General features: G+C 47.8%; 1 protein-coding gene across 4 annotated transcripts in view; it reads right to left on the reverse strand.

Annotated features, from left to right (window-relative positions):
- Ncaph (non-SMC condensin I complex subunit H) overlaps positions 1-16,122 on the reverse strand; it is a 29,584-nt gene extending 13,462 nt beyond the window's left edge. Inside the window, exons 1-11 of one of the 4 annotated variants that reach the window (XM_076570578.1) lie at positions 15,993-16,122; positions 10,303-10,543; positions 9,811-9,901; positions 8,844-8,936; positions 8,194-8,332; positions 7,309-7,433; positions 5,927-6,116; positions 4,662-4,753; positions 3,771-3,976; positions 920-1,068; positions 308-414 (exon numbers count right to left, since the gene is read on the reverse strand). In XM_076570578.1, the coding sequence (XP_076426693.1) occupies positions 308-414; positions 920-1,068; positions 3,771-3,976; positions 4,662-4,753; positions 5,927-6,116; positions 7,309-7,433; positions 8,194-8,332; positions 8,844-8,936; positions 9,811-9,901; positions 10,303-10,543; positions 15,993-16,011 (1,452 nt within the window). In that variant the 5' untranslated portion in view covers positions 16,012-16,122. Of the gene's footprint in view, positions 1-307; positions 415-919; positions 1,069-3,770; positions 3,977-4,661; positions 4,754-5,926; positions 6,117-7,308; positions 7,434-8,193; positions 8,333-8,843; positions 8,937-9,810; positions 9,902-10,302; positions 10,544-15,492; positions 15,857-15,992 lie in introns of those variants that run through there. The other 3 variants (XM_076570579.1, XM_076570580.1, XM_076570581.1) reach the window with 3 other exon arrangements.
- Positions 16,123-21,476: the final 5,354 nt, after the last annotated feature.

Consider the following 21,476-nt stretch of genomic DNA (forward strand, 5'->3'; position numbering starts at 1 on the left):
TGGGGAGTAAAGGCAGGAGGACCAGAAGTTTAAGGTCAGCTTCAGCTATATAGAGAGTTTGAGGGCAGCCTGTGCTACATGATACCCTATCTCTAGAAAACAAAAAATTAAATATACAATAACTTTCTGCTTATTTCTGTTGTTATGGAGTCTCTCTATGTAGTCCCAGCTAGCCTCTGCCTCCTGAGTGCTGAGATTAAAGGCATGTGATGTCACACCAGGCTACACAGTGATTTCTGAAAACCCTGTCTGAAAGGGCAAAAGGAGTGCAGAGTAATCTCAGAAGGCACTGATGTCTGGTACAAACCTTTGTTTTCTGAAAATATGCATCAAAATCAATATCTTCATCAAAATTAATTTCGAAGTCTTTCTTTGCACTCTTCTTTCTGTTCTCCACGTAGGAGGCGGTGTCTTCTGCAGAAACAGAGACAGGTTACAGCCCTCTTCACCTCTAGGCCAACACTGTTCCCATCTCACATCTGCTAATGGCCTGGTGAGCACAAGGCAGCGTGTGGCTAAGCATCACTACAGTGGTGGGCTACGGCAGGGTCATAGGCCTCACGAGGTCCATCTAAACCTAACAGCCGTGCTGTGCTAGCTGTGTGCATCAGTACATGCTCCACTTTCTTACAGAACCTGGAAGGCTGGAGGGGACTTCCCTGTGTCACCCCCACTACGTCATGCTGGTACTAGGAAGCAGAATGAGGTCAGGCCTGTTCTCCAGACTCTGAGCCTTACTCCTGCCACTCAGCACTGACCACTGTGCAGCCAGGAGGCTGGCTCAGCTCCCCTGCGTCAGCTCCTCCTCAGGAGACACAAAGAACAGAGACCAGCAGCATCTCTTCTCCCTGCTGACTGCAGACTGGCAGGCAGTATGTGCTGGACAGCATTGTCTTCAAGTCCCACCACAAGTACTCACGCTTGGGTCTAGGCCGAAAGCGCCAGTGATCTGGGCCAGCCCACATCTTCATGGTCCGGGGACTGAAATAGGAGTACTCTCCAGGTTTCATGGATAAAAGGGAGCACATGGTTTGGACGTTGCTGTCCCCAAGGGAAATAATTTCTTCCCTGTAACACACACGAATCATTTGTTCATGTATACTGCACAGAATATAAACATGAATTTACATGGAAAGAAACTGATATTACTAAATATGCTACCCACCTCCTCTACCATAAAGGATCACTTTCTTTTCAGTTTTTTTATATTTCATTTTATATGTATGGGTGTTTTACCTGCATATATGTGTATGTACCACATGCATGCCTGGTACCTTCAGAAGCCAGAAGAGGGCATAGATTTCCTGGAACTGGACTTCCAGGGCTATGAGTCACCATGTGGACTCTCTGGTTCCAGAAACAACCTTTCTAATTCCAAGCAAACCCGTCATTAAGAGACCACCAAGTTTTCACTTGTTTAGTGTTTTTGCCTAATTTTCTCACAAAGTGTTTATAACTATACAAATATGTTGGCTGTTCCAAAGTGCTTTGCAAATATTAATCTACCCATCTGAGAGACAAGAAAACAGGTGGAAAAGTCAAGGATTTTTTTAAGATATAGTCTCCCCTATGTAGCTCTGGCTGGCCTGAAAACCACACAGACCAGCAAACCACCAATGCTGGCCTGAGTAGGTGGCAGATGCCTATAATCCCTGAACTAGGGAGGATGAGGCAAGAGGATCTTGAGTTTGAGGTCAGCCTGGGCTACACAATGATATTTAGCCTCAAAAAACAAGCAAACAATGCCAGAGCTGGGAGCTGGACACAATTCTCTGAACCAGACTTGGGTCTTTTCACACGTGGTTTATACCACACAACACGACAATCCTAGTTCCCATTCTCTCACTGATGAGGGTCCACAGACACTGCCTTAGCTCCTCCAAAGCGTGGAAAAGATGTTCCATTTTACATACTTAGCCCCCCAAACACTTGGGGAACCCCTTTAGTAATGTTAGGCCACCCAGCTTCCTCTGTTGTGTATGACACACAGAAGAGGGCTGTCAGCTTGGCAGCTTTGGTGCCTGAGGGAGCCCTCTCCTAAGGCTGAGGCACTAGGAAGCACATTAGTCAGCTCTGCTGCCCTGTGAGGATGACGGTGGTGAGTGAGGAGAGTGCAGTCCTGTGTGTGAGGACCTTTGCACTGAGGTGAGCACAAGTCCTTACGACACTCTACAGAGTAAGGGGAAAAAGCTTTAAAAAGGGAACTAGCACAGGGTGGTGGTGGCACGTGCCTTTAATCCCTGGGGAGCCAGAGGCAGGTGGATCTCTGAGTTCAAGGCCAGCCTGGTCTATAGAGCAAGTTCCAGGAAATCCTGTCTTGACAATAATGATGATGATGATGATAACAATAATAAAAGAAGCAGACTGGGAGCACACCTTTAATCCCAGCACTTGGGAGGCAGAGTCAGGTGGATCTCTGTGAGTTCGAAGCCAGCCTGGTCTAGATCCAGGACAGGCACCAAAACTACACAGAGAAACTCTGTCTCAAAAAACAAGAAAGACGAAAGAAAGAAAGAAAGAAAGAAAGAAAGAAAGAAAGAGAGAGAGAGAGAGAGAGAGAGAGAGAGAGAGAGAGAGAGAGAGAAAGAAAGAAAGAAAGAAAGAAAGAAAGAAAGAAAGAAAGACAGACAGACAGACAGACAGACAGACAGAAAGAAAGAAAGAAAGAAAGAAAGAGAGAAAGAAAGACAGAAAGAGAGAAAGAAAGAAAGAAAGAGAGAAAGAAAGAAAGAAAGACAGAAAGAAAGACAGAAAGAGAGAGAAAGAGAGAAAGAGAGAGAGAGAGAGAGAGAAAGAAAGAAAGAAAGAAAGAAAGAAAGAAAGAAAGAAAGAAAGAAAGAAAGAAAGAAAGAAAGAAAGAAAAGGAAAGGAAAGAAAGGGAAGGAAGGAAGGAAGGAAGGAAGGAAGGAAGGAAGGAAGGAAGGAAGGAAGGAAGGAAGGAAGGAAGGAGACTGGCCTTCTCTTTAGAATTTTAAAAACAACAAAAATGGACAAACCAAAAACACAACCAATCAAACCAAAAGCCCAAGAGACTCTGTATTTCAAAATTAATTTTTAAAATTAAACTACAAACCCCTCACATTTCAAGTCTGTTGGACCCTACGCTGTCAAGGACAAGGACTAGGCTGTGTCACAGACTACATATGTGTGGTTCCACAAGAAGTACAGATGAAACAAGACAGCTGCAGAGCCTCTCCCTGGACCGCATCTGCACTCTGCTGTCAGTTTTGGCGGTTAGGCCCTTACAGGCAAAGGTGTGAAGAGCCTCCCTCCCTCCCCAGCAGCCTGGCCTGATGCTATGCAGAGGCCCTGTGGGCTTCCAGAACTCTAGTCACCAATAAATCCTTCAACACATTCTGGGTGACAGGTACCCCTTGCCCAAGTCTACACAACTAACCAAATCTGTATCACACCTGTACCCTAAGGCTGCTCTACCCAATCCTCACCCTCTTAGGGGGCCATCTCTGTTCTACCACCCCTAACGCCACAGGCCACTCCTTCAGACTAGTTGTTCTAATGCCACTGAGTTAACGGTTTCCTGCCAGCCAGTCCAGAGGCTCGGTCAGCCAGAATACCTCACTAGTTTAGGCAAGAGGTGGGTTGAGCTCTGCCTGAGCAATGGTCAGCTCTATAATCAAGTGGCACCAACACGCGAAGCCAGGTGTGACCCTCAGCCACGTGGCTCAGCCCCTGGGTGTGCTATGGCACACCAGCCCAGCTAACCGGAGCTGGGGGTCTGTTTGGAAACCTTCTCGGACCAGGGGCCTTACCGGCTACTTTGGGCCTGGCCGAGCTCCTTCCAGCTCCCCAGCTCCTCATGGTCCCCAGCTGCAGAAGGGTCTGGCTCATCGTTGTCATCGAAGTCGTCCACCACGGGCCCATCAGGGACGTCCCCCTCGTCACTGTCTTCAACCTCGGCGTTGATGTCAAATACCTGGTCGTTCTTCTTAAACTTGTCCACCAGCGCCGACACAGACTACAGAGAAGACAGGGCTCTTCAGCTGTCCCCAGTCTTGGGGTCACCCCAGCTCATCCCTGGAAAGCTTTTTTGTTTTCAGCTTCTCCTTTTCCTGCATCCCCCCCTCCCCCACCTGCTAGAACCAGCCCTCTCACGAGGAAGTTTACACATTTTGAAAAACACAAAGCAGGAATCTGCATTCATTAACTGCATGTTTGGAGAACAGTTTTCCATGGAGACCATTTATGTTGGAAGTTGTGGTAAGTAGGCTAAAGGGAGCCCTGCTAAAAATACACAAAGGCAGGCTTTAAACATGACAGTTTCTCAGGAAACAGTGTGCCAGGGGACTTCACCCCAAAAGAAGGAAATGCCTCTAGCCTGACAGCAGCTGGAGACAGGAGGCTGCTATGATCAGCATGCTCAAAAGCAGATCTGACCCTAAGGGAGCAAATGAGACATGGAACCGACCTCAGAATCCACACCAGTGTGATGGTCCTGCTGGGGTTCACAGCCCCACCCTCCCAGCTAGGCTGAGAATTCCCAAAGAAGTGCCAAAGGAAATATTTTCTGTGCTCTTGAATAAACAAAACTGATGCCCCAGTTTTGGTTCCCACTGGGCAGAACTAATCTTAGGCTAGCTGACTGAAACCACCAGCCACTGGAAAATGCCCCAAGCCCTTATAAGTCCCAAAGTTGACCACACCTCGTTATGTGTCTCACTGTCCCATTTAGTGAACTGGAACTCGGCCAGGGAAGGGCAGAGCTGGCGGTCCTCCACACACTGCTGCAGGGGCGCTGCAGGGACGGCAAGGTCAAGGACAAGATTACAGGTGGGCCGAGTTTGCCGCTTCAGAATGACACGGAGGGAGAGGCGGTCACCTCACTGTCCTGCAGAGGCCGGACTGCCAGTGTTGGCTGGCTGCCAACGTCCTGCTGCTGGACCATTCGGAGGTGCAAACAGACACAGGTGCACCCACAGTGGAGGCAGGCTAAACGCCATTCCCAGAGCTAACTGCAAAGGAAGGCCGGAGGCATGGACATTTGATTCTGAAGTGAGCTCTAGAGCTGGGTGTACAGGCCTTTTCTTAAAAGCATACGGAGTTCCTTAGTAATCACATAATGGTACTTATTAAAGTTTCTACAGATGACATACATCAGAGGATCACAGCCCTAGCTGAGGGCATAAACACAGAAAACAAATGGTTAGCACAGTTATGCTGAGCAAACGTCTACAAGAACAGAAAGAATGAAACTGGGGGTAGTGGTGTGTGCCTGTAATTCCAGCCTGTGGGAGGAGGAAGAAGGAAGAGGGAGGTACAAGGCCGGCCTGGTAAACAGCAGGACCCCTTTAAAACAGTGACAAGAACGGGTGCCATGACAGCTGCAGCCCAGAGGGAGAAGCTGCATTCCCTTCAGCACACAGACATGCTCACAAGCATACACAGCTATGACACTGCAGCACGCGGCGCTCACTGTTCCCTCCAACATTCTTGGGAGAGCTCGTGGTCAGCAGGGAAGAGGGAGAACTGGGGGGTGAGGGGGAGATGCTGAGATCTTGTCAAGTCTGAGGAAACGACTAACAGGCTAGGTCAGTTCTTAGACTGCCACAGGGCTTGAGAACAATTCACAATACCCCCTTTTCAGGACCCTGGGAACTGGGAACAAATAAGAACAAGGTATCTGTCTGGACAGACGCCTCTTTCCTGCACCCCAGCTCGAACACTAACCCCCAGGTAAGCCTGTGAATACCAGAGTTGGCTGTAAACAGTGAGTACATGAGGTGGACTCCATACTGCAGAGTGGGAAAGTGAGTGACTGGTAGGCACTGCTAAAGATCACCCACTTTGGCTTTCCCGAAGAACCACCTGAGTAACCAAAGAAGCAACGAGCACAGGACAGGCTACCCCCATGACTATGAGAAGCTTCTCTAGTGACGGAGATGCACTGATAAAGGGTGATTCTACTTACCTTCTAAATCTGTCATGTCTACCCAACCTAAATCTGGCAATTCGAGAGGGTCTCCTGAGGAGAGCGTCTGCATGTCGGAAGGGAAAAGCAGCTCGCTTCTGTAGTCCTGGCAGCGAAGGGTGGAGAGAAACACGCCAGCCGTACTGCACTCATCAAAGGAGGCCGCTGTCTTCTGAAACATGGGATCCACCTGCGTGCAAGAACAGGGAGCCAAGGATGACCGCGGGCAGCGGCAGCGGCAGCAGGAAACAAGCTCATGCACAGGTCTGTCTGCAACACTGAGCGCCGTGCATGGTCAGCTGGGGAGGACTTTGAGTCATCAGGTAAAATCCGGGCTGAAGAAAGGCAGTACACGGTCACATGGATGAGTGGTGAGAAGTGTATTTCCAGTCTACAACATACATGGACAGACGCCTTTCGGCTAGTTCCCTTCCACAGGCAGTTTCTAAACAGCTACTTCTAACAAGCCCAACACAGTAACATGCTATCACAACAAATCCTGTTGCCTTAACAAGCTACTGGGATGGAGCTAATCACAAGGTTCTATCCTTCCTCTGTTTGGGGGACTTCTGTTTAAGGTGGGGTCTTACTCTATCCCCAAGTTGGCATCTTACTCAAAGCCTTCTGCCCCAGGCTCCTGAGTGTCAGGATTACAGGTATATGGAACCACATCTGGCTCACTGCTGTTGCTCTGAACAGAAAGAGTTCTAAGACTGGAAGAACCCAACCAGGATGACGAAGTGAGGAACAGGCAGAGTCGGCAGGGCTGGTGGCTAAGCAATGGCTGGCAAAGGCTGCAAGGAGGGAGGCCTAAGGCTGGGTCAGGGAGGGGGCAGCACAGTCATGGGACACCAACCCAAAGGCATGTGAGGCTCAAAAGGAGGAGTCAGTGGGATCCTACTAGGAAGAGAAGACTGCGGTCTTACTGATGCTTTGGGATATGGCTTCCAAGGAGAAACAGGGCTTGGATCTGATAACACAGATGTGATCCCTGGCCTTCCTTGGAGGTTGTGATCTGCTGTCTTCATGACCCTATCTCAACATCCTGGGTCCCCAAAGGACATGTTTCACACCTCCACATCCTCTCATCTCTCTTGTCATCCAGGCAGCCTCACAGCTCCATAATCATTCTCCCAGTTCACTTACCCTCCCACCCTAGTGCCCCTCGTGTGACTGACCTCACAGAACACTGGTATTGTCACTCCTAGTCCCTTTCTCAATGCTAACCAGCCATGTTCTCCCATCTGGAGCCCAGACCTACAGTCATGAGTCTGCAGTTAATGACCTAGCCTTTCTTCAAAGCTCAGTCCAGCCATCAACGCCAACCCTACTGCGTGCTCTGCCGAATCCGTCAGAGCACACACAAAGTGCCGCCTCCTCACCTCACACTTTCGATCTGCTTCGGAGACATTGATGCTACTTAGGTTCTGCTCGATGGTTTTGCAGGACGGCTTCTTCTTTGGCTTTGCGGCCTTTTTAGTTGTTCCTGGTTCAACAGCACTTCCGTCTAAAGGGTAAGAGCAGCTCTTGAAAACCTTCTAGAGCAGTCACAATTTACACAGGAAATCCCCTCAAGTTAACAAGCTCATCTAACCTGCTGCTTACAGAGTAACTGGATTACTAGATAACACAGTTCACTTCTAACGAAAATCAATTTCTGGTTGGGTGGTGGTGGTGCATGTCTTTAATCCCAGCACTTGGTAGACAAAGGCAGGCGGATCTCTGTGAGTTCCAGGACAGACAGAGCTACACAGAGAAACCCTGTCTCAGACAACAACAAAAACAGCAACAACAACAACAACAAATCAATTTTCTGAATACACCAAGCAGAAGCTCCCTAGTTAGTGTTTACTAAGTCTTGCTAAATAATTTCTAAAAGCTTTTAGTTCTTTTTGAAGAAAAAGAACTAGTACTGTTGAAAGCAAGCTCCTATAAGGATAATCAAAGGCCTTTAAGAGACAGCGAAACCATTCTGAGAAACCCCAGCACAAAAGGCAGGTATGACAGCTGCCTAGGTTGGACGAGGCTCAGTTCAGTTCCCAGTAAGCCACCCATCCCAAGAGACAAACAGTTGTATAAAATAGTTCACCATCCATCATGAGTTCTCTACAGACTCAAGTAAGCCACATTTCCTGTATTTCCTCATGGAAAGCCATTCTGGAAATATCCATGCCTTCAAACAAAGGCCTGACCGACTTCCTGTGTTTCCATCCTTGCCCAGTACACACTAGAAGTAGCCCCTTAAATCCAGCTCCCAGCCTGCGCACCTGCACCGTGGCTCTCCTCTTCCTCCTGAGACGGTGCGTCCTTGCCCAGTCCCCCAAGGACTCTGTAAACATCAGCATGGACAGCATCCACACGAACGGCATAGATCTTGGTGCTGGCATCCAAGGTGCCAGCAGCCACCTAGTCCAAAAGCACAGCTAGATTCATGAAGAGGCACAGGACAGCACTTGGACAGGTAAAATCCAGCTAGATTCATAAAATATTTATTAAAGAAAAAAAAAAAACCTGAAAGTTGTTCAAAGACTGATTGATGGGAAATAAAAACATGTTTTTTCCTCTGCATTTCGCCCTTTGAGAAAAGAGTGTAAAGGAGCTGAGGATGCAGAGATGGCTCAGTGGTTAAGAGCACTGACTGCTCTTCCAGAGGACCCTAGGGTTTAATTCCCAGCAACCACATGGCAGCTCACAACTCTTTGTAACTCCAAGATCTGACACCCTCACACAGACATACATTCAGGCAAAACACCAATTCACATAAAATAAAAATAAATAAATTATCTTTAAAAAAGGAGCTATAGTACTATCTCATCAGGAAGGCTCGTGTGTGTTTGCAGAATTCAAGTGTGTTACACTAAGCATTCTAAATAATTGAGTAGTCAGCTGTAAGGAAAGTACCCATGCTGCTTCTTACTTTAAAGTTGGTTGGTTCTGTGTCCTTCTGCTTAAGAATCTCCGACATGAAATCAATCAAATGTAAGCCAAAAGCATTCTTAGTGGTGATTTTCTAGGGGAAAAAAAAAACAGAAAAGTTTATTACTCACAGGCTCAGCTCATATAAGCTCCTGTAAACGACACTGAAGTTTATTAGAAATACCCCCACTGATCTCCATTCCCACAAGCACCTGCAATAGAGCCAAATCCAGTGCACTCAAGGCTGAAAACAGAGAATTCATGAGAGCTCACTGTGCATAGGCCTTGCTCTGAGAACTCTGCAGACGCCTGTGAGGCAGGTACTCCCCTACTCTCCCTTTAGAGGAACCTGGAGCAGGGAGGTCAGTGATTTGTCACAGTCTCCCAGTTTATAAGTGGGAAAGAGAAGGTTCTAATGCAGGGTGGCTCCAGAACTTATTATTAGTTTCTAAACTCACACCAGTTGTCTGTAAGCCATGTGGCTGTGTTAGAGGTACTACAACTAGTAGGCCATTCACAAGCAGCAACATCAAAGCTTTCACCAAGAGGCCGGGCGGCGGTGGTGCACACCTTTAAGCCCATCACTCGGGAGGCAGAGGCAGGTGGATCTCTGTGAGTTCGAAGCCAGCCTGGTCTACAGAGCGAGTTTCAGGACAGGCTCCAAAGCTAAACGGAGAAACCATGTCTAGAACTGACCCTCCCAAAAAAAGGCTTCCACCAAAAACAGTAAAGCCACACTGAGAAAAACCAGTATTAGGTAGCCACACTAGAGAATAAACAAACCATCACATTTTTTTAACCTAAATCAAGAAAATCCTGTCTCCCTCTGATCAGATACAAAATCATAGTTGGGCATGTTGGTACACACCTGAAGTGAGGTGAGGCAGAAGAAGGGTCACAGGTTTGAGGCCAGCCTGAGCTACAAAGCAAGATCCTGTCTAAATGAATAGAAACCACCAAATACTCACATTTTCAGTAGAAAGCTTGATACAGGTAGAGTAGTGTTCTGTAATCTGTGTGTTTGTGAACTTGGATATGGTAGTTGAAGCATCAATATTCCTAAATGAAAAACAAAAATTCTAGCAAGGATCTACACTACAGTTACTTCAGAACACAAACCCAGGAGGCCAGCAAGATGGCTCAGTGGGTAAAGGCGCTCGGTCGTCAAACCTGATGATGACCTGAGACTGATCCCTGGGACACAAAGTGGGACAAAACTAACCCTGCAAGTTGTCCTGCCTTCCACACGCACACACGTGTACACATGTGTGTACACACACACACACACATGTGTACACACACACACACACACACACACACACACACACACACACAGAATAAACATATTAAACAAAACGAAACAAGAAAACTCCTGTGCCTAGCATCAGTGAAGCACTACGGAGCACCAGGACCCTGCAGCCATGCCACCCCAAACAGAGCCAAGGCAGAAATGCGCTCACCTGTTGGGGGAGGCCAGCAGGTGAGTGGAGTCTGTGCTGAACTGCAGGTCAAAGACCCTGGAGCGTCTCCGCTGCAACCGCTCCTTTTCATCATCATTCTGAGGAAAGTCTTCAAGGACTGGAGTGTTAGGGGTACTGAGAGGGGCCTTCCCGGTGCGGGGCACCGACAGCACCCGTTCCGAAGGTGACAAAACACCGTGCTGGTGTCCACGGGTCTTCGGAGAGGAGTTAGTCATTGTTTCTGGCAGTCACAGAACAAAATACTTGCTCAAGAAACCTTCAACAGAATTATTTCTTGGGCCTGTCATGGGGCCCATTGCACATTCTCTGCTAAGTCCTAGAATCACAATGCTAGACACTCTACAGTTTGGGTTTTTTGGTGGGGTAGGAGTGGGGAGCAAAGAGAAAGGTAACGGACAAATACCCACTTCACAGCTACTGTATATTCAAGCACAGCACAGGAAAGGATTAGGAGGCAAGACTGGAGATGGAGTTGAGTGGGAGAGCATTGCCTAGCACGTCTGAGGACAGACAGGCTACATTCCCAGCACTGCGACAAAGTTGCTGCCTTTGATAAGCTCACAAACCAGCAGAAGGACATCTATCATCCACAATATCAGGCCAGGGAGATATTGGTGCTGAGCAATGATGAGGTTGGTCTGTAGTCAAACAGGCTGGGCTCTAATCCCAGCTCCTCTGTGTCTCAGCAGGAAGATGGGGGAAAACATTTGAAATACGTAACACACACACACACACACACACACACACACACACACACACACACACACACGGCATTCCTAAAAATTGGCCACATATCACATGCAATCACATGCAAACTACAAAAGTCTTGAATGGTGACTACATTAGCCAAGCAGACAAATGCAGCTTCTGATGTGATACCACAGGAAATTCTAATAATTTACTTTAATTTTATGTGCATTTTGCCTGTATGTCTGATTCCCTGGAACTGAAGTTACAGACAGCTGTGAGCTGCCAATGTCAGTGCTGGGAATTGAACCTGGGTCCTCTGGAAGAGCAGCCAGTGCTCTTAACTGCTGAGCCATCTCTCCAGCCCCAACCACAGGAAACTCTTAGAATTGCCTAGGAAATGGTTTTGTCAGAAATATTTAACCTAAATGTTACCTTGTAAGAAATATAAGAGCAGAGGAAAAAGTTAGAGGATATAAATAAACATTTAGCTAAATCTAGAATAGGACAGTTTACAAAACAATTACAGTCACACCTGTAATTCCAGCATCTAGGAGGCTGAGGCAGGAGAGTTGCCAAAGAGTTCAAGCCCAGTTTGGGCTACATAATGAGACATGTCTCAAAAAACGAAATGAATGAAAACGTAATATCATTAAAGACAAGAACACTGTGGTAGAAGCGGTAGTTCCCTGAATAAGGCATGCCTAAAACACCCCAACAAGGACTGGTGCACCTCAGACTGAAATCCAAGGCTTCTGATTTAAAGTCTAGTGGGGCATCCCATTATAGCACAGCCTCCTGGGCTTGTGCCTGAGTACTGGTTATCTAGAGGACACGAAGCTCAGCCGTCCGTGGGGTACTGGTCCAGCTAAGGAGTGTTGAGACACCAACTGTAGTGGTGCCAGGGAGCACAGAAAAGAAGGGCTGGGCTGAATGGCACGTGCCCATAACCCTGGGGGCAGTAGGACACTGCAAGCTTGAAGCAGGCCAGTCTGTGTAACAAGTTCCAGGCAGGCAGGGGCTACACAGTGACACCCTGTCTCAAAACAAGTAAAAGTAACAAGCCAATTATCAAAAAAGCCAGGGGAGCTCTTTTGGATGAAAAGAAACAACTGATCATATAAACCAAAAGCAGCACACAGACACTCTCAGCCAATCCCTGCTCAAAAAGATAGCTAAGAGCAACATTTGGGGGAAATTCTGGAGATCTAGAATAAAGTCTAGACCTTAGTCTAAGGAATTGATTTTTTACTATTTTAGGCACCACAGTGACATGATGAAGATGAGGATCACAGCTTTGAGGACATGCGTGAGAAACAACTTAAATGTGGAGTGATCTGAAAAGGGTAACTTGCTTTAAAAGTAAAGGCGGGAAACCGTTAGCAATTGCTGGACTCGGGGAGTGGGTACCGAGTATTTCTGAAAAGTCAGAAAACAGATGGTGTGTGTGATGGGCATACATGTTTGGGGGAGGGGGATGAAGCAGGGAAGGAATAAGGAAGACAGGAACTATCAGTAAAGTTGCTTTTGGGAGGAATCTTTGATTTTTCAAGAGAGGTTCTCTGTGTAGCCTCGCTCTATAAGACCAGGCTGGTCTCAAACTCAGAGATCCACCTGCCTCTGTCTCCCAAGTGCAGGGATTAAAGGCATGCACCACTGGCAAGGTCGCTATAAATACTGTAGTCAGAGGAGGCTTTACCAAAAAGGTTACAGCAGAATCAAAGGCACGCAGAGTCTGGGAAAACCACATGGAAGCAGGGGACACAAGCCAAAGGTGGGAACATGCTGGCACACATGTGTGCCCAGTGTGAGAGAATGCAGTAGGCCAGGCAGCAAGGCCTCTCCAGAACAAACAAAGCCTCAGGCTCTCCAGGACCATGGAGGAAAGAACACTAGCCAGAGCAATGCAAGACCAACTAGCAGGAGCATCCGAGCCTGACTCATGGCCACTGTAACGACTTTACACACCCTCCCCCCCCCCTTAAAAAATATTTAGACAGGGTCTCATGTAGCCCAGGCTGGCCTCAAACTTCCAACAGCTGAGAGGGTGACCTTGAACTTCTAATCTTCCTGCCTCCATCTTGTGCATTCTGGCATTACAGGCATATGCTACCATGCCTGGTTTATGTGGCACTGGGGCTCAAACCCAGGGCTGGGGGTTGATCAAAACCTCGATGCTAGGCAAGCATTCTACCAACTGAACCACATCCCCAGCCCTGACTTTGCCTCTTAAATGCGGCGAGAAAGGAGGAAGCAAATGAGCTAAGCTGAGCTTCAGGAGGACAGAGGACCCCTCTGATTGTCACAGCGAGAACACACTGAAGAGGAGACGAGAACTTAGCAGGAAAACCAATCAGAAGAGGACTGTCAATAGCAAGGCAGGAGATGAGGAGACAGGTGCAACGCGGGAGGTCAGAAGTGTCCAGACGCCGGAGAGGCCTTCAGAGAAAGTGAGCATATTTCCTGATTGTTGAAATGTGGACTGAGAAGACTCAAGGCTAGCTCCAAGGTTATCATCAACAGCTGACTCAGGTGCCAGGATCTGTGGAAACTACAGGAGAAGCATGGTGTGGGGCGGGAGGCAAGGCCACAGCTTTAGACTGCTCACATTCCCTAGCCATCCAACTGCACCATGAACTATCTAATCATAGAATTCAGGGGCAATTCCAGGCTAGATAAGTTTGGAAATCACCAACGGAGTCTTCATTTAACACACTGGATGAGCTCTCTAAATACGTCAATGGAGAAGAGCTGATGTCTGAAACGGGTCCCAAAATACTTCAAAAACTACAGGAGACAGCAACCAGCAAATGGGCTGGGGAGGCACAAGATGGGAGGAAAAACAGACAAGGATTCTACCAACTAAGTCACTGTTCTCCGTTGTTTTCACTGCATTAATGAATGCAAGTGATCTAGACGATCAGCAAGGAGTAGGTGCTGAAGAGCTAAGGGAAGGGAGAAATGGCCCTCTGGAAATAGAATGAATGAAACAGGAAATGTGGTGTAACTGATGGACAGTTTGAAGGCCCCAACACCAACCATTTGGCATCCCCGAGGATTTTTCTCTGGCCACTGTCAAGTGTGCAGAACAGGTTTAAACTAACCAGGGCTGTGGGCTTTGCCAAGAACCTGTAAGGAAGTAAGAGGACACAGGGAAGCGTGTGATTAGAGTGACTGACCAGGAACATAACATAAGGAAGGAACAAGAACACCAGATGGTAATAGGCGGTGAAAAGTGGTAGACTATAGGTTGGAGAATAAAAGCCTGACGTCTAGGAGTAAGAGAAAATGAGCTGGACACAGAGGGGTGATATTAACCACATGGGCGACAGAACAGTACCATCACTGCTCATGACACATTCATGGTGTGGCTATGGCAGTGACTATGACCTACTGTTTGGAGCAAGACACAAGATTTCTGGAAGGAGATAAAAGAACCCTAACTCACACTCATCCCTACCCCTGATTTAAGAAACAGAAAGCACTGCTTCAAACCTGGCTTCATCACTTACCAGCTAACAAAATTTTAGGAAAGCAAATGTTCTGTTTCCGCTTCACCATCACCCTAGATGGAAGAACATATACCTGGCTTTGGGTATAGCCCGGTGGTAGAGAACTTGCATAGCACTCACCCTCGGCTGGTTGGTTGGCATGTGCAGAGAGGTAGAGAGAGGGAGGGAGAAGGGAGAAAAGGAGCCAGGAAGGGAGAGAGCAGCTGGGCAGACGTTGCTGTTCCAGAACAGGTGATACAATGTAACTACAATATACACAATAACACTTTATAGGAACATATTAAAAATAAAAGGAGGCTGGAAATACAGATTCAACCGCTCTGCTCTGCTCCGAATTCCTACTGCTCCATGAAAACAGTCTTGCTGTGATTAAGGACAACTTGCATATGGTCAACCAGTGTGGGCACTTCCAGGCTTCCTTTCTCCTGAGACTCAGCAGCACTCAGAATAACTAATGCCCTCCTCTCATCCGGTCTCTCTGTGCTGGTCCCGGATGTGTACTGTCCACAAGGTCTGTCTATACGCTGCCTCTCAGCCTATGGACCTCTGTCAAACTCATCCAGTAGATACAGACCCCTTCACCTGAGCACCTGTCCAGGAAGTCACAGGCAACATGTCCAAAATGTAACTATATCCCAAACCTCTTATCAAGGTCTGCCAGGTCCTGCCTACTGTCCATTCTCACTAAGCTTAGTTACGATGTTCTAGTTAGTCCCTAGCCCAGTCGAGGCTCTTCACTTCTGAATCTTCACTTCTGCACACGCTGTTCTGCCTGTAACGTTCTTTCCAATGCCTGCTTTAAAAATCTCCAGTCCAGAACAGAGAGGAGTCACGGCACTAGGCCTTATCTGTCAAATATTTCCTGGACTGTCCCAAATTGAACACAAGCCCCAAGAGGAAAGGGGTATGTATCTGTTTTGTTCTCCCTCCCGCTGCCTCCCCGCCCACTCTCCTTCAGAGTGAGTCTCACTTATCCCAGGCTAGCCTCGAACTCGCTATAGCTGAGGATAACCTTGATAATCCTCCAGTCTCCACCTCCAGTGCCCAGGCTTCTTCTGTTGTGTATCTCCGCAGCTGATCCAAGGTCTGTCCCAAAGGGAGCGCTCACGACTTTTGAATCAGTTCCAAAATAAAGGCGCGTACGCTCAACACAGAGCGGCCACCACTTCGCTTTCACAGCTCCCCGAATAACGTCCAGTCCGGAGGAAACACCACCTCACCCCACCCCCCCGTTAGAACCGGAGCGCGGGCAGCGCCGGAGCCCGGACGCCACTTGCAGCTGCGCCCTGATTGGCCCAGCGCCCCGCATCCCCCCACGTCCCTCCTCTCCCCTCCCCCGCCTCGGCCCCTGACCCCCCGGCCACGGGGCCCCGGCCGAACCCCGAGCACGCTCGTCCCTTCCGGACTTGCCCGCGCGAGCGCCCCTCGGCCCTGCCCCTGCCCGCCGCGCCCCGACCCTCCCGAGCTCACCTGGGCGCGGAGTCCTCATCTTAGCTCTCCGCGGCTCCCGAGTTAGTTTTAAATCGCGAGCGCCAAACGTGGAAGCGCGGTAACCGCCGCGTGACGTCGCGCGGGGGCGTGGTCCGGGGCGCGCCTGCGCAGACCGCACGGGGCGGCTGATGAAAGGGTGGCCACTGAAGCTGCCTGGGCGTCCCGCGGGGAAGTCTACTGCGGGGGGCTTGAGGACTGCGCCGAAGAAGTTTGAAAACACCCCGGCCGCCAGGAGTAGGACGTGTGGATCCCGGCGGGCAAAAGCTCTGCTTTGCTAGAATTTGGGTTTTAATGAGAAGGCAACCGGGCGTTGGTGGCGCACGCCTTTAATCCCAGCACTCGAAAGGCAGAGGCAGGTGGATCTCTGTGAGTTCGAGGCCAGCTTGGGCTACAGAGTGAGTTCCAGGAAAGGCGCAAAGCTACACAGAGAAACCCTGTCTCGAAAAACCAAAAAATAAAAAATAAAAGAGAGAGAGAGAAGGCAGTTTTCTGAGGAAGTGAGGTTCTTTGCCCTTAAAGAGACTTGTTCAGAGTGGGTAGCAAAACGCTATCCTTACTGGAAGTTCCAGGCAGGCAAAAGGAATGTAGAGCAGTATATTCATGTGTACGCGCCCCCCAGAACATTGTGTATATATGTGAATACACCACACACACACCAGAGCATTGTATTTACCTGTGTATACACCCTCTACAACATTGTGTATGTATATGTATAACTTCCAAGGATATTGTGTATGCCTTTATATAAACACACACACATTCCAGAACATTGTATATGCATGTGTGTATATATACACACCAGATCATTGTGTGTACGTATCTATATACACACCAGAGCATTGCATATGCACATGTACACACAGATTGTTGTGTAAGATTGTGTATATACACCAGAGCATTGTGTTTTCATATGTCTACACACACACACACACACACACACACACACACACACACGCTAAAATGAAGGACATTTTTGTCCACATTCTTACAAAAAGCTTTTTGGAAACCATCTACCTACCACCCTTTTTTATTAAAAAAAGAGGGCCAGGGTGTAGCTTTTTAACATCCTTGACATCATTTGCCTGCCTACTAAATGTCATTAGCAGCCCTCGTTTTGGTAACTAAGCTCTGCCCTTTGCTGAAAGATACTTATAAAAAAAGATTTAGGGGGCTGGAGAGATGGCTCAGTGGTTAAGAGCACTGACTGCTCTTCCAGAGTACCTGGGTTCGATTCCCAGCACCCACATGGCAGCTCACAACTGTCTGTAACTCCAGTTTCAGGGGACCTGACACCCATGGCAAAACACCAATGCACATTAAATAAAAAAATTAATTAATTAAAAAAAAGATTTGTATGTATGAGTGTTTTGCCTGTTCTTATGTTCACTGTTGTGCCCAAAGTCTGGATCCCCAAAGGATCCCCAAGAGACTGAATCGGGTGCAAAAACAAAATGTCTATAATACAGGTTAACTCAGTTAACTCAGGCCTCTCTGTCCAGCTGACACAGCAGCAGAGCAGGAGAAACCCTGAGCAGCTCAGGGCAAGGGTTTTTATAGTGGCTAGACGGAGACTTCCAAACTGCCTAGTTACAGACCTAGGATTGGCTCCAGTCCTCGATATCTGGGCTGATCTGATTGGCTTTCTTGGATCTAGGGAATTGCATCATTTGTAGCATCAGCACCTGGAGTTGTCTGCTCCTGATTGGCCCTCCCAGGTGGCTCCTGATAGGTCCTTCCCTATAGAGTGAGGTGTTCATGGCTTCTGATCCACCATTCCTTATGGGGTGGGGTGTTAGCTAGGGGAAAAGGTCAGAGGCAGTCGTTGCCTCTGATTGGGCCTTCCCTGTGGGGTGAAGAGTTCATGGCTCTCTCTCTCTCTCTCTCTCTCTCTCTCTCTCTCTCTCTCTCTCTCTCTCTCTCTCTCTCAAAAGGTCAGAACAGTCAGGAGGTCAGGAGTGGTGGAGGGGCTTCCTGCTCAGACCTCCTTGCCATGCCTGCAGTTCTGCTGAGGCCTGGGTCTCTCGTTCCCCCCTCTAGAAGTAACTCTAAAGGACCCAATCATGGATGTTGGTTTTATGTGGCGGCGCAATGTTATTCATTAAGCGGCACTGTTACCATTCGAGAAAAGCCACAAGGCAGGACAAAACCCTCTATCAGAGTTTATTAGGGAAGGAAGGACAGAAGAGAATGTGCTTAGGCCTATGGAGGACATGGGGGGGATGGGGGAGGAGTCTGTGACTTGTTTTTTATGGATTCCTCTGGACATGCACATACGGGCTTACTGAGCTATACCATGCATGTGCATAGATTACATGATCACGCTGCACGTAAATTACGCGATCATGTGGCACATGGATTACATAGGATGTAAAGCCCTGGAATGACTAATTGTTTTGCCAGCACATGCATGGTCATGTAGCTGGGGGAGTGGCCAGGAATTCCAACACTGGATTCTCTCTGAAGGTCTCTGATGGAATATTCTGAGACCGTAGTACCATTAACTGCACTGCGCTGATCTTTTCCCTAATGAAAGCAAACAGCCTATTAAGGACACAGGGCCCAAAAGTAAAAGTATTAAGATCAGCAGAGGCCCTAGCAATGTGGAGACTAAGGTAGTCAACCACGGAGAGGCATTAAACAGAGATTCGAACCAGATTGCTCATGATCCCTTTTTCGTTTGGCCAGTCCCTCCCTAACTTTGGCGGGTGACTCTTTTACTATTCCTGAATAATCAACGTAGAATCAACATTCCTCCCCTAAGGCTGCACAAAGCCTACCTTGCTGTAAAAACACAAGATCTAATCCCCATTTGTTTTGCAGTAGTACTTCGGCCAGGAAGTTCTAGTTTGGCTGGAGTAGGAAATGGGGCGGGGGGGGGGGGGGGGGGGGGGGGAATTGGGGGAGGTGTCCAGGGATGTAACAACCTGATAGGGAGACTGAGTTGGCATGGGACCACCTGGTGCTTTGCCAGGGAGCTGTACAGGCATGTGAGTGGTATACCCAGGTAGCGATACCATCAACCTTGATGGCAGCGGGGGTGGTCAGGATCATGACGTAGGGTCCCTTCCAGCGAGGTTCTAAGGTCTTGTGTTGGTGTCTTCTGACAGAAACCCAGTCCCTGGGCTGGAACTGATGTGGAGTAGGTGGTAGAGCCATCTCCTACACCGTTACAACCTCGGCCAGGTGTCCTTGAACACCAAGGCTGCTGTAAGGGGGCAAGCAAGTCAACATCATTGAACTCGGTAGGCAAGTCAGACTGCAAGTTGGGAAGGACAGGAGAGGGTCCTCCAAATACGATCTCAAATGGTGTAAGCCTGATGGTGTAAGGGGAATTTTGTACCCGAATGGGGCGAAGGGGAGGAGGGCTACCCCATCTCTTTTAGGGTCCAATTCATGCGCTCTACCTAACCAGAACTCTGGGGTCAATAGGCACAATGCAATTTCCAATCTGCCCCAAGTGCTTTTGCTATTTCCTGAGTTACCTGCACTGCAAAGGCGGGTCCATTGTTGGAGCCAATCAGAACAGGTGTACCATACCTGGGAATGATGTCCTCAAGTAGTTTCTTGACCACCATCTGGGCAGTTTCATGTTTGGTGGGGATAGCCTCTCCCAGTATGAAAATGTATCTATAAAAACAAATAGATATTTGTAGCTGTATTTTCCTGTGGTCTTGTCTCCCTTCTGATTTCCCCAAGTAACTGGGGAGTTCCCTTTTTGATGTCCTGGACGATGAATGATTGTCAGCTTAGCCAGGAGCCATAGGGCTTTCTGCAAGTCTAGGATTTAAATTATTTTTGATAGTCTTTCTCTCAGCTGTCAGAAGTTCCCTTTTTTGATATATAACACCATGTAGATGTGACATGGCGAATGTCTAGCGACTGTCTGTTTTTCATTCTTAAGGCCTTGGTCAAGGTGATCAGTTTCTGCCTTCTGGGCCACATCCATGGGGGCAGAGTCTCAGCCCAAATGTCCTCTCCCTCCATCACCACCACCTTGCCTGCATATCTTTTTCCTTCTTTGACAAAACTGCTCCCAAAGGTGTACCGGGTGAATTCAGCGTCTGGCATTGGTTGGTCCCTCAGATCAGATCATGTCCCATGAACTTGGCTGAGTATCTCAGGGCAGTCATGAAAGGGTTGTCCAAGTCTGGGTCAGGAGCAGGGTGGCTGGGTTTAAGGCCATTGATGAGGCGAAATGTATTCACAGGGGGTGGTGGGGTCTGATAGTGGGTCCTTGCATTGCTCACCCAGCGCTCGGGAGGCTGCTTGAGAAATTCTTCTACCACATGAGATGCGGTCACAGTCATTTCTTGCCCTAGGGTGAACTTGTCTGCTGGCACAGCCACATCTGGATGGAATGGCAGAAGTCATAAAGCCAGCACAGCTGCTTAACAAAGATCCAGCAAAGCTGAGCCACATGATGGCCACCACGCCACCTTTGGTTTTCATCTCCACCTGTTGCATACTTGGGGCACATTTAATATTTGTGCAATTTGAAGATATTGGATTGATGGAAAATTCCTTATGAATCATTTATGCCCTCTCCCAGGAATGCTGCTTCTAAGCTTCCCCAGGAAAGTCCTGAACATACTACTCCTCCCACTTTTAGGGAGATAACCTTATCTACTTGAATGTCTTCCTTATTCCTTGGAGGTTGTGACATATAAAGAAGTCAGAGGTCTCTTCATGAGGCTATGAGACATTCTTGAAACATCTGTCCCTGTATTTACACAGGAACACGATATTCAAAACAAAGTAAACTTAAAAAGGTCAACAAGATTCAGTGGGCTAGAGGAGTTGGTCACAGTTCAGAGTATAAGCCTCTTTCACTGTACACTCAATTACGTGACACACAACTCTGCCCTACATAGAGACATATTGATGAGCAAATATGGAGTGGAAAGATGATAAAAGTATGAGGTGTCAGGACCTCCCTCTCTTAGAAGAGTTAGCTCATGCAGAGCCACTATAATGTCATATGGCCAAGGAACAACAGAATGCCAGGATTAGACATATAGACAAATTCTATAAATATATAAATATAAACATTGTATTATGCCAGAATTTGAATAATAACTGCAGCAGATTTAGTCTGAGGATTTTTCTTGGGCACTATGACCATTAAGAGTTAATGACACACTGCTTAGGACTTGGCAAAATGTCCAGGGTAGCTTGAAGATTTTGTTTTATCTAGTGTCCTTGAAGCAACCAAAGCTTACGAACAGGCTGGCATATGCCTCTAGATTCTCAAAAATTGGGTTGTGGGGTTTATGAGTAAGAATGATACCTCTGTTTATTAATGATGTCAAAATTTGGGGGAAAATGATTGGAAGTAATAACTCTGTTCTGTCATAGTTTATTAATGATGACTAAAAGATGAGCAAAAGGAAGTGAAACACATGTCCAAAAACAAAAATGATATGATCTATGTTTTGGAACATCAGGGATGTATCCCTGCTCACT

The sequence above is a fragment of the Peromyscus maniculatus genome, chromosome 4 (assembly GCF_049852395.1).
Source record: "Peromyscus maniculatus bairdii isolate BWxNUB_F1_BW_parent chromosome 4, HU_Pman_BW_mat_3.1, whole genome shotgun sequence".
NCBI lineage: Eukaryota > Metazoa > Chordata > Mammalia > Rodentia > Cricetidae > Peromyscus > Peromyscus maniculatus.